Source organism: Centroberyx affinis, unplaced genomic scaffold (assembly GCF_046629955.1).
Source record: "Centroberyx affinis isolate AG114_WGS23_722 - 3 ecotype Tasmania unplaced genomic scaffold, CSIRO-AGI_Caff_v1 ptg002987l_1, whole genome shotgun sequence".
Lineage (NCBI taxonomy): Eukaryota > Metazoa > Chordata > Actinopteri > Beryciformes > Berycidae > Centroberyx > Centroberyx affinis.
Window position 1 is genome coordinate 41,085 of NW_027281093.1, and position 17,373 is coordinate 58,457.

Genomic DNA, 17,373 nt, shown 5'->3' on the forward strand with positions numbered 1-17,373 from the left:
TGGCTACGCGAAATTAGACCAGTCACTTCAGTCAGGCGTTGGAGATCGAGCTCCCGGAGCTGAAGAGGACAGACAGAGCGGGCTTTCTTCTCCTAGGTAAGTGAAATAACAATAAGTGTATCAAATTGTGTTACCTAACCTTTTCACATTTTTTTTCAGGACAGGACCAGTGTGGATATATATCTATGGTTATGTGTGATGGCATAGCTTATTTATGTAGTCATCTAGCCTACCGGTGCACCTGCTGCTATGTAACCTAACCTGCGTAAGCTTCACTTGTCGGTACATAGTCGGCTTCCGCAGTTAAACTTGCGGTATCACCCAGCTGCGGACCAGGAGAATCCCCTGGCGTACCAAAGCCTCTGGCATGCCTAAAGTATGACGAGAGAGAAAACACGTGAGTGTTTCGATCTCTTTCATAACTTCTAATTCATCTTGCTAGTGGCGCATTATTTTTATTTTTATTTTCAAGTAGTATCATTACGGTCCAGTAGCTACCTGATAAATTAAAATGTCCACGACTTCTATACACGGGCACGAGCGTACCAATTGTTCTACTCATGTCGGTGCTCTTTGTATTTGAGTTGACACCACAGAAAAGCAAAGAGCTATGTGCGTTTCCCCCTTTTGCGTTTAGTTGGTCATACAGAGTGAAGTTGCGGAGGTGTGGACACGACAGGACAGGACAGGACAGGCTCTGACTCAATTTCAGATTAAAAGCGTTATTGTTTGTCCGTTTGAACCAAGTTGGTAAATTTTCTTCCTGTCCCAACAGAGCATAGACGAGGGTGGCAATGAAACTTGTCAGCCCGTGGGTTTGAATAAGTAACCTTAAAGCTACGCTATAAAGCTTTTTTTAAGCTTCAATGCTTGCTTTTAAAGTAAACTAGCTAACGTTAGCCTAGAAAAGTAACAAGCTAGTTGAACAGACGTCAAGGGAACAAGCCAAGAGTCCTAACAATGTTAGGATGAAGACAACGATGGTTTTTATCACTTTTAACCAACACTGAATAAATGACATTGTAGCTCCATGATCAGTGCATTTGTAGGACATTACGATTCATTCCATTGTGTTGATGATATAGGGTCTGAAAAAAATGTGTTACAAAATGTTATAGTCTTTATTTGGGGAGTTCTGATAGTTAAAACATTGAGCCAGTGACTTGGCTTTGTGTGGTGACTATCCTTTTGTTATTTTCGAGAAAAAGAATCCCTGACATCCGTATAAAAATGTTCATAGTCGTAAATTATAAGAATTAATAGGATACATTTACTGAAGGTTTTGTCCATGGTTTTTAAATTTGGCTGTATTCTTGAAACATGGATTTGTTTACTAGCAGACAAGCTGACCTTGACTGATACACATTTCTTTTACTTAGGCCTACATGGCTGTACTGTTGACTTTAGTTATCTTACATAGTATGGCCCCATTTAATAATTCCACAACATTGCTTTGCCTGTATATGGCCACTGTAGGGGTCAACAACACACTGCTGCTGCATCCAGTCTGTAAACAGGAAATTAATGAAAAAGTCATGGCAGTGCTAGAGCTTTGTTAATCCCAATGGGGGAAATTCGATTGTCATCATGGAAAAATGTAACAAAATCCTAACAAATAATAATGCAAAATAAGTTCAACCATTCCACAAAAAATTTGGTTGCTTTCTGGTATGTTGAGTCACTCTCAGCAATATACAGCTGACTAGGGCAGCAGCATTAGAAAACTTCAGCCTATGTGGCTAGTTCCTGTTTATCTCTGTGGTCAGAGGTGTAACAAGTACAGATCCTGTACAGGCCCACGGCGTGTGTGTTGAATTCCACTAGCTGCGGCCACACTGATCCGTCGGAAAAAGGACACAATTATTTCTGTCCATTGGGCTGTCAACATGGTGGGAGAGGCAAAAAATATGGTAGCCTAGCTTCACTCATAACGGTGCTACTCTTCAAAAGTAAAATTCACTTGAACACATTGTTTTATCAGTCACATTGGGTTGAAAATATGAAATAATGTTTAGTTTCTTCTATCTCGACATTTTCACAACACACACGCGTTTGTTTAATGTGGCCTGGCATCCCGATTGAGTGGAGTTTTCCGTTTTTAAGCATCGTGATTGGCCCGAAGGTCCAAACACCGCCCAGCTGGAAAACTTTGGTCATAAAATGAACCAAGCCAGTAGTTTAAGCTCCTAAAACGGGTACAACCACCGCTACTGCTCTGTATTCATTTTTTCAGAACCGGACCACGCATAATGTTGTCAAATTCACTCCTGGAACAGCGTACCGGTGCGTTCCGGCCCAATGACCCCCTGGATATAGCCTGGATTTGTTTCCTCTGTCAAGAGACTCGAGGCCATCTCTTAGTCAAAGACGCCCTCTAGAGGCCACCTTACGAAGCAACATCTCACTAAGCGTTGCCTGACTGCCTGACTGACTGACCTGAATTTGCCGCGTGATGCCCTTGGCTGTGCCATGGAAAAAAGTGAAAAGGAATGGGGATAGAGCTGTTTCTTGTGGCTCTAGGTCAATAAATACACATCTGAATTGAATTGATTCAGTCTGACAGATTGTGGTAAATAAACGTGGGGGTAGACATCCAAGTGCACATGATTATGAGCCTGTAGATGAGGTTGAATTGTTTTCAGGGCACTGGAGAATTTTTTTAAATAAAACATTATTCTGATGTAACTCTGGTCTCTCAAGTAGGCTACATTTTTACATTTACGTAAAAAGGAAGCTGTGAAGCTTAAAAAAAACGTTATAGTGTAGTTTTAACGTTATTTATTCAGACCTACGGGCCGACAAGTTTGGTCATTACCGTTTCACAACCTGGTTCAAACGGACAAACACTAAGGCTTTTACTCTGAAATGGAGGTCCATCCTGTGCGGAAGTCAGAGCCTGTCCACACGTTTGCAGCACTTAACTCCTCTGTATTGACAAACTGAAAGCAAAAAGGAATCTCTCTTTCTTTTCCTGTGGTGTCAACCCAAATGCAAAAGGCAGCAAAAATGCTTTTTTATTTTCTGCACTTAACTGAGTAAAACAACTGGTATGATATATAAGTGGAGGAATCATAATATTCTATGTCATTGCAGTAATGATAATGATCAAACCACCTAGGTTGGGTTGTTGTGGATGTGTCTTGGAATGTTTTGAAGTGGTCTTTAATTGGAAATTTAATTGGTCGGTTAGCGAATTACCTCTGTCAAAAGTTCAACTATTTTCAACTTTTTTGATGGACTGTTTTGCAATATTTCCATGCATTGCACTCCGTCAATCCATGCCACCTGTCAACAAATAGGCTTCAGTCAAAATACATGGGATATTATCTGTTCTTTACATATCACAAATGTTCATATAGCCTAAACGGGCCTAATACAAAACGCAAAACTAGGAGTGAGAATGTCCTGCTGTAGATGAAGGTTTGATTCCTGGTCCTCTCTGTGTGGTGTTTGCATGTTCTCCCAATGTTCTCCTGGGTTTCCTCCCACAGTTAGGTGGATTGGAGACTGAATTGCCCACAGGTATGAATGGGGGTGTCTGTCTATCTGTGGTAGTTCTAGGCTTCAGCGCTCCGTGTATGTTGTGGCAATCTATTGATTTATGATGCTTTTCTGTTATGTCTGTATTGTGTTGTAATTGTTGTTAAAACCCTGTGTGTTTAAACCCTATCTGCAAACAAAAGTCTTGATGTCTTGAACCAAAAACTTTTTGATGGTCATGTTAGGTCTGGCTTGATTGGACAGGCATCCTCCTTCCTGTTGGGACTTACCAGCATATCGGGGAAACTCCCGGAGGTTTCCACAGACACTTCCGTCAGTCCTTTCCCGTAATAACTCCCTCCTTCCTCTGCAGGGTCCAGTATGTCTGGTGTATCTGAGTTGGATTCTAGGGATCATGGACCAATGAAGCGTCTCAGTTCCATGTTTACTTCATTACAGGAGAAGCTCTCCAGAGACAGTGAGTCATTTTTTTGACAGTAATTAGTAGTAGACAGTAGTTCTGACCATCTCATTCCTTTTGATCTGTCTGTTCTGCTTGGATGTCAGCACCTGCTCGAGTCCAGTCCTTGGTCATGTTAGCACTATATTAAACCAGCATCATTAGTCTCACATGTAGACAGGCGTTTGTACAGGATGACAAATGATACAATGACTGTTAGAGTTTGTATTTTGATTTGAACAGTCAATAAGTGAGGGATTTATTCCTTATTTTGACTTAAACATTGATCTGAATTTGATCTGAAACTGAATATGGACCAAATCTATGGTGAACATGATTTTCTGCATTTGAGGGGCTACATTTTTGCTAGTTAGTTGTTACTGAGAATAACCAGCCACTGGTTGAGTAATGATGGGAAAACACTGCTCCTGCCTTATTCAGTACTGATGCGATCTGTTCACTTTACTCACCCACACATACCCACTGCATTTCACCCATAATACAGTTCAGCTGTATTTGGTATCCACCATCAGTGCAATTCATTTTCCAAGATTTTTCCTCCAACCCTTAGTTCACTTATTTACTGAACAAAGTATATAAAACAACTTTCTAAGGTAGTATGACTATAGACCAATGGTTCCCAATTCCAGTCTTCAGGACCCACAGCCCTTCTGGTTGTCATTCTAGTCATCTAATAGGAACTGGTTTAGACCTGGGACGCCAGGTGAATGGCATTAACTAGGTGGTAGCACGGAAAACCAGGACTCTCTCTCGATATGCGTTTTTGTGCATTCTTGTGTCCTCCATGATGTGTTTTTTACGTAATATCTAACCACCAAAGTATGGTTCCAAAACAAAAGATGCAACGACGGGTGAAGATCTGTCTGTGATTAATTCATTCAAGGCTTTAAGCTAAATAGTCTGAATTCAGATTGCTGTTGAGAATTTCATTTGTGCACAATGAAACCAAGTGGTCCCAAAGTTAGGTTAAGGAGGTATTGAAAAAATTATTACGTAAATACATTTTCAAAAGAATTTATGATTTATTGTTTGTATTGCACAATACCTGTTCTGAAATTTTATCATTATACCTTTTAAAAAATACCACCCCTACTAAAAGACTAAAACTAGAACTCAAACTAAATACAAAAATAAACTAAAACTAAACATTTATAAAAAAAAAAACCCAAAACTTAAAAACCTTGCTTAACCCTGCTTGAAACTATGCTATTTGTTTCATTTTCTGCTTGATATTATTTTTCATTTCCCGATGACATCACTAAGAGGACAAATTGTCACCTCTCAAAGGGCATGCAAAGGACAAATTGTGTATGTCCTTATGCACAAAATAAATTGGCTTTGCTTTTCGCTAAAATGCCCCTTTACCCTACTGACATGTCTTATGTTTTGTTTATATCTATCAAAAGCAAAATTTGCCAGCTACAGTAAGAACAGAAATGCATCATCACTACTGTCATACTGTCACCAGACAAACATGCGCTTGGTTTTTCAGCTTCTGGGACTTAGCCGCAGTCTTCTGCAATTATGTGTTTGTGTATCATTGTGACATAACCAGACGGACAAGTCAGCTTTTTCACTGTTCCCACAAATACAGCGGCAAACTCCACTTCCTAGTTCTAGTTCCTAGTAGTTTCCTGCTGGTTCACCTGTTTTCTCTGTTGTCTATGTCTGTGTGTGGGTGTGTGATGCCTTTTAATTTCAAAATTGTTGTTGAAAAAATATCATAACTGTTCAAGACGTGCATAGAGAAGCATTTATACCAAACACCATTTAGTCCATTATTAATCATTCTAACTGTCCTCTCAATCAAGCAACGGTTGGCTGAGAAGAACAGAAACAAGTTTTATAAAAGTATAGTCCAACACTATAAGGTGTGATTCATAATGCAAGAGCAGTCGATTCAAAACTAAAGCCTTGAACGCTCAATTCCTCTTTCGTCATGAACACAGAAATCTATCCCCCCCCCCCCCACACACATTAAATGATATACTTTTTTCTTACGGATTAGGAGATGGAAGAGAGTCAGCCGCCACCTCCTCACCCACCTCGGCGCCTCCAGCGCTGGACCAAACGCACTCCAGCAGCCAGTTCTTCTTTGAGTACCTAGTGGTGGTCAGTCTGCGGCGCAGGAAACTAGAGGGCTCCTATGAACCGCAGATCATCTACCAGTTCCCAAAGGTTGGCTGGTTAGTTAGGTAGTTGATTCTAGATGTACTTTCCTATGCTATAATAGAAAATAAGCTTTTTCTAACTTTCATAACCCATTGTAACTCTAAACATTGGTCCTTTGCATTACAGTGTCAATACCTTGCACAGACCTTTTTATAACTACGGTTATAAAAATGTTCTGTAACTTTAACATACGCACATTTTTTGAAATGGACGTAAGCAATATTTACAAAATGGGCTGCAACCACTGAAAATTGTGTATGTCTGTTGTACGCACCCTCAATCTATGAATTACAAATGAACTATTTGAGTGCACCTGAACAAACTTTCCAATTTTGTCCTGTGATTGGAGCTCAATTAGTGTTGTATGAGCCAAACCTATATTAGAGATTTTTTCAGTTTTTTCTTTCCTCTCCTAGAATAGAATTAATATTTACAGTTAGAGCTGCATCGATTAATCGATTAGTTGTCAACTATTAAATTAATCGCCAACTATTTTGATAATCGATTAATCGGTATCGATTAAATCTAGTAATTTTTTAAGAAAAAGAAGTCAAAATTCTCTGATTCCAGCTTCTTAAATGTGAATATTTTCTGGTTTCTTTCCTCCTCTATGACAGTAAACTGAATATCTTTGGGTTGTGGACAAAACAAGACATTTGAGAACGTCATCTTGGGCTTTGGGAAACACTGATCCACATTTTTCACCATTTTCTGACATTTTATGGACCAAACAACTAATCGATTAATCGAGAAAATAACCGTCAGATTAATCGACAATGAAAATAATTGTTAGTTGCAGCCGTACTTACAGTATCTAAATACTTAACTGTCCTATCCTTTCTTAGCCTTACTCTAAATTTAGTCATTACCTGTGGAGAGCAACATATCAGAGCCTTTAATATACTTGCCTACATTAACCTGTTTTTCTCAAATTTCCTCAAATAATTGCCTGCGGATGATAATTATTTACCTCTTTGCTTAGTGTAGTATAGGCTAGTTCCTTGTAGTGAAACTTTAGTAATAATAAATCTTTGAGAACGATGTATTGTTCTCAAAGATGTGTCTCTTTAAGAAACTCCCTAGCCTGTGTCTTGCATTTGTTTATGTTTCTAAAGACAAAAACTGTACGTTTAGACAGACGTTTTGTGACGGTTGGATATATGTGAGTGGACTGGAGATATACAGTTTTCTTAACGCTATCACATTGCCACTACTTTGCTACATTTATTCAGATTTTTACTCCTGTGTTTAACAAGTGCTATCTCTTGGATTCACCTGTGGAATTGTAAATAAACCATTTTGTACTTTCGACACTAGAGTGTCCGAGGATGAATAACTGTTACTGTAACTGTTACACTGTAACGTTGACGAGTGAGTAAACTGTAGTTCCAGTATAACCACCAACTGTTATACCGACTTTATACATACGCTTATCACAATTCATCCTACGACCATTCTATAAATGAGGTCCCTTGTCTGAAAGCTCAGGTGATCAATTTGAGAATGGAAAACATTGTCAAACAATCAAAACTTAAAGCCAGTAGCAGGGTTGGCAGTCTTTAACACAGAACTCCCTTTGGTGATATAAAAGGAAGCTGTGCAAAAGTACAGGTTTTGTAACCATAAATACACAAAGACAAACTGGTTTTTCCAGATACAGTGGATATCAAACATCTACGCACGCGTTAAATCTGATTTTGATGTGTTTTCAGGCCTCAAGGCACTGTATGCTTCAAAAAATTGCAGGTGGATAACTGTAGCCACACTCTGTGTACGTGTGTGTGTGTGTGTGTGTGTGTGTGTGTGTGTGTGTGTTGTAGCAAACAGACATGTGTCATTCCCAGAGGGAGGAGGAGGAGAAGTCACTGAAAGCCATCACACTGTTCTGTTTCCCTGAGGGAGTCGACTGGGCCCCACTAACAGAATATCATAGGTACAAAATACTGCATCTGTTGTCATAGACTACACTATGTCTGGATTATTCTATTGTACTCTTATAATTGTTGTGTGTCTGCTGTATACAGCCACGCTCTGTGTACTGTCATCAGGTGACATTATCTATCTAGTTTCTCACTGTCCTACCCAAGAGCTAACAATACAGTTTTGACTTTAATGGGGACAGATAGTTTCTTCATGTTCTGACAAACAAACCGGTTTAGCCAGGCACCCAGCCTCTTGGGTTTCTGCTCTGTCACTGCTTCTCTGCATATGCACTTGTGCGTTTGAATGGCCTCAATCCCAGTTGTTGGAACTCATAATGCTTCATACAGTCAAGGCGTTAGTCTAGGTACAGTGGATATCAAAACCCTACACCTAATTTTTTTCTTTTCTAGTTTTATTCCCTTGAAGCCTGAAATGAAAATCCATTAAATCAGACTTTTGTCATATTCATTTGGATATATGGTTTTCTTTATAATTGTGGACACTGTCAACATCTTTGCTCTGTGTCATTCTTGTGGCCATGAATGGATTGAGTCAAATTTAGTCAATTGATCTACATTGAAGGATAAGTATGGCAGTTTTGGACCTATATATAATGTCTCTTACATGCCTGTAGTACTTGGACACACAAAGAATATTGACTCCCAAAGTCCCATTACTCGGCCTCTTGCTGCTAACAGACAGTCCAAATGGGGTTTGTCAAAATATCTCCAAAAAAACATTTGTAGGCTCCACAGGGGAGTCTAGAGTAAACGGAAAAGTTGCAAAGTACATAAATTAAGACAGGTGCAACTTAAACTCATGGAAGAGTCAGTTTTTGCATTAATATCTTTGCTGTCTCTCATGCCTTCTCTTTCTTTCCTTCTCTCCAGTGAGACCTTCTCCTTTGTTCTGACAGAGATTGATGGCAGTAGGAGGAATGGCTACTGCAGGAGATTACTGGTGAGTGAATGGGGCACATACTGTATGTCCATGTTGTATGTTTTTACACCTATACTCATTTTAGGTACTTGAGGCTATTTGGTTTCTCTCATGTTTCTCATGATACTGTCTGTTGTGTTAACTTCCTGAAGCCTCATGGAAAAGGGGCGCGGCCTCCAGAAGCTTATTGCATCATTAGCCAAGTGGCCTGTTTTGGACTCTTCTCTAAGGTGAGATCCAGGCACACACACAAAGATGCTGACTACTTTCACAATGTCCTTACATTTTCACATGATTCATTACAAATGAATCCTATAGAAAGTGCAAAAATTCTCGCATTTATAAATTGGTTGTCACACATGCCATTTTTTTCCCCTTTGAAATCGTTTAGTCATGTAAAACACAGCCACTCAGGTTGTGTGAGTATATGGGTGTTGTGGGCGCATGTTAAAAGCAAACAGGTTGAACTTGTTTTGGTCTCTACTTGACATTTTCCTAAGAGAGTATAATGAGCCAGAGTTCCCTCTGAGGAGCAAAACAGTATAATGAGTCAACCTGTTAACCAGCCCAAAGCATTATTATTTAGGGCTATTTTTACCATGTTTATATTTATTTTAAATGTATTTATATAGCAATATACGTATTTAGAATATGGCCAATGTGTTTATACATACCTAGATTTAGATATCAATAGTGTCAATAACATCTGTAATAATCTTTCCGATACCTGCCACTCTGTCTAAGTGTTGAAATTGTCAGCAGCATATGTTTACATAAAGCCATCATTGTTAATATTCTTTTTTATTGTTTGTATTGTTTTCTTATTTTTACTATTCCCATTTCTTTTTAAAATTGTATTACCTACTTAATATTTTATTTGCGTGCTTATATTATAGATTTCTTTTTAGCCATGCCATGTGTCTGGCAAGACAGTGGAAATCCAATGGGAAGTTTGATAGCATGCCATGTGTTGTCAAGGCTGTGGAAATCCAAGAATAATGGGCTGTTTAATCCATGGTTTATAGATGGAAGGGCAGGGGTGGTGTCAGAGGTTCAAGTCTCTGACTGTGATTTGTTGTAATTGGTCAATTCAAATTGACAGGCGGGTTCTAGTCCTGCATTCACACAAGGCATTATACATCAATACAACAAAGCTTAGTGAAATGTTGGTCATTCCTGAGAAGAATGATATCAAACATGATATTTTTTATATCATTTATTTCTTATATGTGAGTACAGAACCTGAATTGGATATCAAATCAATATTAAATCAAGGTTAATACCAGATCAAGTTCAAATCAAGATTTAATAATGAAATCACACAAAATTCAATCTTTTGGAGGTAAGGTTCTGAGTTTCACTGTCTGAGTGTAGTGGGCCCATGAGACAGACGAGAGACGTGAGAGGAGGCCAAATGGCCTGGTGTCTTTTTGATCAGTGGAGACTTGTAAAAGGAAAGCATGTTGGTCAAGACTCCTTTGACATGTAGATGGATCCAGGAGTCTACTGTACACCTAGTCCACCTAGTGTATTTTGACAGTATTGTGTTTCTCCCACCGGTTTCTCCAGATCTTTGATGAGGTAGAGAAACGTCGACAGAAGTCCATGGCAATGATCTACCCCTTCATGCAGAGTCTGAGGGAAGCCCCCTTCCCCGCACCGGGAGACACTGTCAAGATCAAGAGTTTCATCCCCGAATCTGGCACTGAGGCAAGGATGGCACATATTTCACCTAACCTCATGGTCCTACCCTATCGACTGTCGCTTGATCTAGGCATAACAGTGGATATCAAAAGTCCTCATTAGTGGTTATTGCCTTAAGCTTGAGTTGAAACTTAACAATAATTTGGATATTATAACAAAATAAAGGTAAAAACAAAATCCTGCTCATTTTTGACAATGTGTTTAAAAATGAAAAACATTGGTTGCGTAAGTGTGCCTCTTATAATTAGGGGGTGTTGTGTTCAGATTTAACTAATCACATTAGAAAGCATGCACAAATCTAATTTGCCTCCAACTGAAATGAATGTAAGTGATTCTAATTTGATCAATTAAAACAAGGATTCAGTTTGTTGTTGCATAGGGTATATCAGTGTGCAGAGACGAGCATTGACAACAATGAGCTAACACAAATCTTAAAGATGTTATTGTCGAAAGGTTCAGATGAGGAGAGGAATATAAAAAGACGTCAAAGGCCTTAAATCTACCCCTGATCACAGCCACCACCACAGAGAGAACAGCAGAGTTGACATTATGTCATGGACCATGGGATAACCATCCATCTTACTTGGATACAGTTTGCCTGTGACTACAAAAGTGACCTATGGGCAGCATCTATGGTTGTCATTTGTGCAGCACCCAGTTCCCCTCTGCTGTTTAATCTCTATAGTGAACCCTAACCCAACAAGTTCTCTTCGCCCATCACAACGAAAAAGGATGTGACATTCTGCTTTATGTCACACTCTAGAGCGGGCATTTTAAACTTGTGGTAGAGGAGATTGCTAGAAGATAGCTACCATGGATTCTACAATAAATTACAACAACCCCGTGAACAACCTCGCATCAATCTTTATTCATTGTTTAGCAGCTGGTTAAGTAGCTAACTAGCTATCAATCGACTCCTATTTTATGCCATTAGGTTAGCCAGTTAACATTGCTAAGTAGCAATCAATCAACTCTGATGCTATGCTATGTGGTTAGCAGTGTTGGGGAAAGTTACTTTTGAAACTAACTAGTTACTTTACTTAGGTACTTGCCCTAAATAATAACTAGTTACTTTACTTAGGTACTTGCCCTAAATAATAACTAGTTACTTTACTTAGGTACTTGCCCTAAATAATAACTAGTTACTTTACTAAGTCAGTCTTTATTAAAAGTAACTTGTTAAAGTACTTTCACGTTACCCACTTAAAATCATGCTTTTAAAAAACATCTGCTGATGTCATCACTATTATTGTATAGAAATCATCACTAAGTAACAATCTACTGTTATCTAAATCTACTGTTAATGTTAGCAAGATAACATTAACTGTACTTTATAACAACAGAAAATAATCCATGTTGGATTATTTTCCTCAGAGGTCAGCATGGCCAAACAAGTGTTTCTGTTGGCTGGCAAATCAAAGCAGCTCATCACAAATTATGTACTTGTTAAATAATATTTTGCTAACAACCATAGTGTTGATGTTGCGTAAAAAAAATTGCATAATACAGCTTTAATTGAAAGGTGTGCAAACTTACACAATCAAGGTGTTTAAAATTTTTTGAAAATTTAAAGGGTGTGTAGACTTTTGATATCCTTATATCCATACAGTCAGAAATTGAGATGGTTCACCTTTGAATTCATTGTTCAATAATTGTGTGTGTGTAGATCATCAGTCTGACGCGACCATGTGACTCCTGGTTAGAGCATGTGGACTTCAGTACTCTGTTTGGCTGCCTATCTGACCAGGAAGTGCTGCACGTCTTTGCCTCCGCTGTCATGGAGCGACGCATCATCTTCAGTGCTGATGAACTTAGGTGTGTGTGTTTCTGAAGTACCTTAAGAGTCATGTTGTGTTAGGAAAATTGATAAGTTAAGGTTTTGTGTGTTTTCAAACCTATAGTCCGGTTGCTTTTTTCCATAGTCATCTTAGTCATCTTGCAGCAGTCATTTCCTTCATTGCTCTGAAATTTGGTGCTGGAAAGGACTTTCTTCCAGGCAAACCAAATTGGAACATCAGCATCAGCTCATGTAGAGGAAACAGATGCTAAAATATCAATATTATTAGATGGTAACAATGATGGGCTACATGTAGGGACATCGAGAAGTCAACCCTCCTCTGTCATGGTGGAGTCACCCTGCTAAAGTCAGCGGTGAGTCCTTTGGCCCCACTGATCACCTGTGGTGAAGTGCTGTGGATCAATCATACTTCCTCATCATAAAGCGCAGATGGCCCCAGCAAAACTAATCAAGCTCAGGATGTGCCCATGTGAACAAAGCCAGAGTACTGTTGTGTCACTACCCTGTGTGCCCCAGGTGTGGTCCAGATTCCTATTCCATGTGGGCTCACCTGACTGGACAGTGACCTTTTTTTGGTCCAAATTAGCGAGAATGTGCTTGTCTAGTAACAGTGGTCTCTGTGTTCTATCTCCAGTACTTTATCCCAGGTTCTCCATGCCGTTGCTGCGCTGCTCAACCCATTTACATGGCAACACACCTTCATTTCTATAGTTCCCACTGTGTTAATGGACGTTGTCATGGCACCCACACCATACTTACTGGGCGTCCAGAGGAACATGCTGGACCATGTTGTAGACCAGAGTGATGTAAGTCTGCGTTTGTGTGTTGGCACCGGTATGGAGAGAGTTGCTCGATGACGGCAATCGGGGGATGGGGGGGGATGGTGTTGCTTGAGGGTCTAACACTGGTGTTGATATGTAAGATAGGTAGGACTCCTCCGGGGTCCTCCGGAGAAGTAGAAGTAAGATTTTTATGTTAGGAAATCATGTAAATTATCATTTTCTGTAATATCTTCCCAGTGTTTGGGGCTGGGTGTAGTTTTGACATCCTGGCCACTGATTGTCTGGACTATGGGCTGAACCTACTTAGAGCATAGAGAGGTAGGAGTGTGTGTATGTTGTGGTTTTTAAGCTGTCTTCTGCTGGCCTTTCAACAGATGCTGATTGTGGATTTGTCAGCTAAAGCAAAGGACAGATTCATGACTAGTGTAAGTATTTAGGTGAAAAACACACACACACACACACACACACACACTCCATGAAACTAGGAAAACAAGTAAAAAAAACATCCAACCACTTATCTCTTATCATGTTATCTCATTACAGGGCTAAACTTGTATCACTCCCATGATTTCTATTTGAAAGCCGCTGGAGTGGAAATGTGCAAAGCATTTCCATCACATGGTCATAGCTGTGTGTTAACCTCACTGTTATGTCTGTACCTCTGCACTGCATCCTCTTTATTTCACTCCAGAGTAGAGTTCAACCCATATGGGCTTTTGCAGGCGATACTGATAAGTCAATTGAAAGTATTCAGTGTTTCTGCTAGAATTGTATTGGTGGAAAAGCCTCTGAAACCGCATTAAGACCATGACGCACTAAAACTCTCCATTGAAGCCCATAATGATAATAATTAATAATATGTTTATATTATTATATGTATATTACTCACATTAATGCATACTTGTGGAATCTGATCAAAATGTCTCATTAGAAACAATTCAGCAAAAATGCTGTTATGTTCTTTTTAAGTGCACTTTTTTTTTTAATATAAAAACATGGGAATTTTATCCTGTCTGGAGCAAAGTGTGTACACCAAAAAAGTACAAAATAACTACTGGAATGCATTGAACATCACAGATTGATATGTAACAGTGTAAGATCCAAGGGGGGAGTTCTCCTTTAAAACATCTTTGTTTTCTGTCAGATTGGTGATGAAGGCAGCATCCTGCCAGAGAAGCTCCAGCAGGATTTACTGGAGGCCCTGGCTGCCAGGACACAAAGCTCCAGTGAGTCTTCATCAACATTAAAACTGTGTTGGCGGATCATGCCGACTGACAGACCTGCCACCTTTTTTAATGAACTGAAAGGCAACATTGATAATGGGTTGGCATAATTGCTGAGAGACTTCAGATCCAGTCCAGAGATTGTGATTTTGTACAATGTCACTGCTCCCAACATATGAGTAAATACTCTTTCGTAAATAAGCAAATGCAGCAAACATTTCATCTAGTTGAAATTGTTGGGAAGATGACCAGGGATGATCAGGATTCATGATTTAAGATGTTGCAAGAAGCAAACATCTCATCTCACTTCTCCCTCTGACTTGCCAAGGTTTCTCTCTTTAAACTGAGAAACCTGCAAAATAAGTTTTCACTAACAAACCAGGTTACATGTCTGAGATTGCCAAAAAAAAATTGGCACTTCTGTTAATTAAGATATGGCTTGTTTGCATTTTTAGTAATGCTGATGTAAACCAGTAGAATCACCATTCCATAAACTCTCTCTAAATGTTTCATAAACAATCTACATGGGTCAATTGTAAGAAATACATAGTAAGAATTGATCAAAATAAGTCTGTATACATTTATAACCTCACAATTGTTTACGTTCTATTTTATTGCTTTGTTTAATTTTTCTTAGTTTTTATTGCTTATTTTATCTTCAGTTGTCTGTGTGCTGATATTGTATTCATATTTTCACTGCTGTATCCTATCACTATTTGCTGCTGCAATGACCCAATTTCCCCACAAAGTTTCATCACCTCTGACCTTTGCCCGTTTCCCCATCTAGCTCTAGCTCCAGAGGACTTTAACACAGTTGTGTCAGAGGCCTTTGTGTCATTTTTCATCAAGACGGTGGGTCACGTGTCAAATCATATACATCGCAGCAGAGCCGGACGGCCCGGAGTTTTCCAGAAGAAAAGCTTCTGCAAGGCGGTCGAGTCCAAAGCCTACCAGCCCTTTGTCAAGGACTTCATCAAGACCCAGATGTTTGACCTGTTCATCCAGGAGCTCGAGAAGCAGCCGGCCACAAATGAAGGTTTGAAGACAAGCCAGCAACACGCACACTATCCACATACTGGGCTAGTTATTAATAGGAAATAATCTCTTACATTGAACATTTGTTTTACCATTGTTGAAACTCTCCCAGAAATGCAGTCTATTGCAGATACCAGTTCAGCCAAGGTTGTGCTATGCAACCACCCACCTCACAAAATTAGAAAAAAGTCCTTGTATTTCTGTAAACATAGAAATGAAGTTTCATTTTATGTACATTTGAATAATACTTACTTGTAAATTTTTAAGAGTTACTATAATTTTTGACAGTTCCATAGGAGAATCAAAGTTATTCTTGGCTTTCTTTAAGTTCTTTAGCTGGAGCAAATGATTTTAGGTCGGCATTTGTCTACTCAATTTAGCACATCATGTACTCCATACAGTTACAGCTGAATTATTCATTAATATACTGAAATACATGAAGGCATGGAAGAGAGCCTGACATTAACATATTAAGTGTCTGCTGTTGGTTATGGGAAGCACATTCATTGTAGTTACAGTTTCAACCACATTGTACAATGACTTCTTGATCAATTTAAAATCAATCTGTACAAATAATTCTGGCATGCTCAAATGGAGGATCATAAACAACAAAAGGGCTGTAGTTCTTTAACGGTCCATATGGCTGAAAATGCCTTGATATTAAAGCTGATAGTCTGCACTTTAACACCTGCCATGCTGTCATTTTATATGCAAGGTAATATGTGTATGGAACCAAAACCTCAAACAATGCAATGAGTTGCACTAACAGAAATGGCACAAATACATGAGCAATCCTTTATCAAAATGTTTGGTAATAATGGGAACGTCAATTCAACTCAATTTTCAGTTATTTTAATATATTTCAAAACCGTATTGTCCTGTTAGGGAAATTTGGTGTGTAGACAGGGTTTGTAGTAGAATCACATGAAACAATAAAAACACAGTAAAATCCATAACAAATCACAACATGTACCATACAAGATCAGACAGGGAGTCAATAGCTAAAAATAGTGCCACAAAAAGCCATTTGTCATAAAAACATGGTTGTTTTAGAGGCACAAGAGGCTACAAGATTTCATGTGTAAATTAAATAATCTAATGGCACTGGGAATCAATGACTCCCTGGTTTTTGCACTGTTAAGTTTTTAAAGCAGCACCCAGAGGACACAAAGGGATGTTCCAACATCTGCACTACTGTTCCCCTAACTTTGTTTCAATATGTATTGTTTCAGGTTTCTTTTACAAGAGAGTTTCAGAATACCAAGAAAAGAAAAGGAAGGAGAAAGCCAAGAGCGGCTGGGTGAGAGGTTTTCAGCTGTGAAGCGAGAGAGAAAACACTACACAGAAAATGGCTTCTGTTACTACACTGAGCTCCAGATTGCCTTGCTGCTAAGTTAGCGGGAATGGTCATCTACTGTTTTACTGAGATGGAAACCTGGTGAAGATTTGAGATACAGACACAGCACTGTCCTGAGAATTACTTAAGAATACTGCCATGTTTATTTATTGAGATTTGTTTTTATTATTAAAAATATACATTCTTCTGTAACTTGCATACCTCACGTTTCATTTAGGACTAATTTCTTTAGTGTTGCTACAATGTACAGGACTTTTATCTAAGAGCAATGGGCTGGGCCAAATACCTTCAGGAAATGTGAATAAAATCCTTCATATGAAACTTTGCCTTTCTGCCTGCAATCTGAAATAGACAAAGTATGACTGTAGTAATGACAAAAAATAATTATTAGCCTAACAGATGTAATGTGCAACAGTACAATACACAGTAGCAATTCATGAACAGTTCTGCATTATATTAGTGGTGGCAGGGTTAAAAAT

General features: G+C 38.9%; 1 protein-coding gene across 2 annotated transcripts; it reads left to right on the forward strand.

Moving 5' to 3' along the window:
- Nucleotides 1–17: 17 nt before the first annotated feature.
- dennd2db (DENN/MADD domain containing 2Db) lies at nt 18–16,909 on the forward strand. Of its 2 annotated transcripts, XM_071537176.1 has the most exons (13): nt 18–96; nt 3,854–3,958; nt 5,970–6,139; nt 7,954–8,066; nt 8,947–9,016; nt 9,148–9,225; nt 10,565–10,705; nt 12,366–12,514; nt 13,132–13,303; nt 13,654–13,704; nt 14,424–14,505; nt 15,296–15,538; nt 16,770–16,909. In XM_071537176.1, exons 2-13 carry the CDS (start codon nt 3,862–3,864, stop codon nt 16,856–16,858), a joined length of 1,455 nt encoding a protein of 484 aa, XP_071393277.1. In that variant the 5' UTR covers nt 18–96; nt 3,854–3,861; the 3' UTR covers nt 16,859–16,909. The 2 variants fall into 2 exon arrangements, with proteins under 2 accessions (XP_071393277.1, XP_071393278.1); XM_071537177.1 differs by lacking the exons at nt 18–96; nt 3,854–3,958 and having other exon boundaries at nt 6,024–6,156.
- Nucleotides 16,910–17,373: the final 464 nt, after the last annotated feature.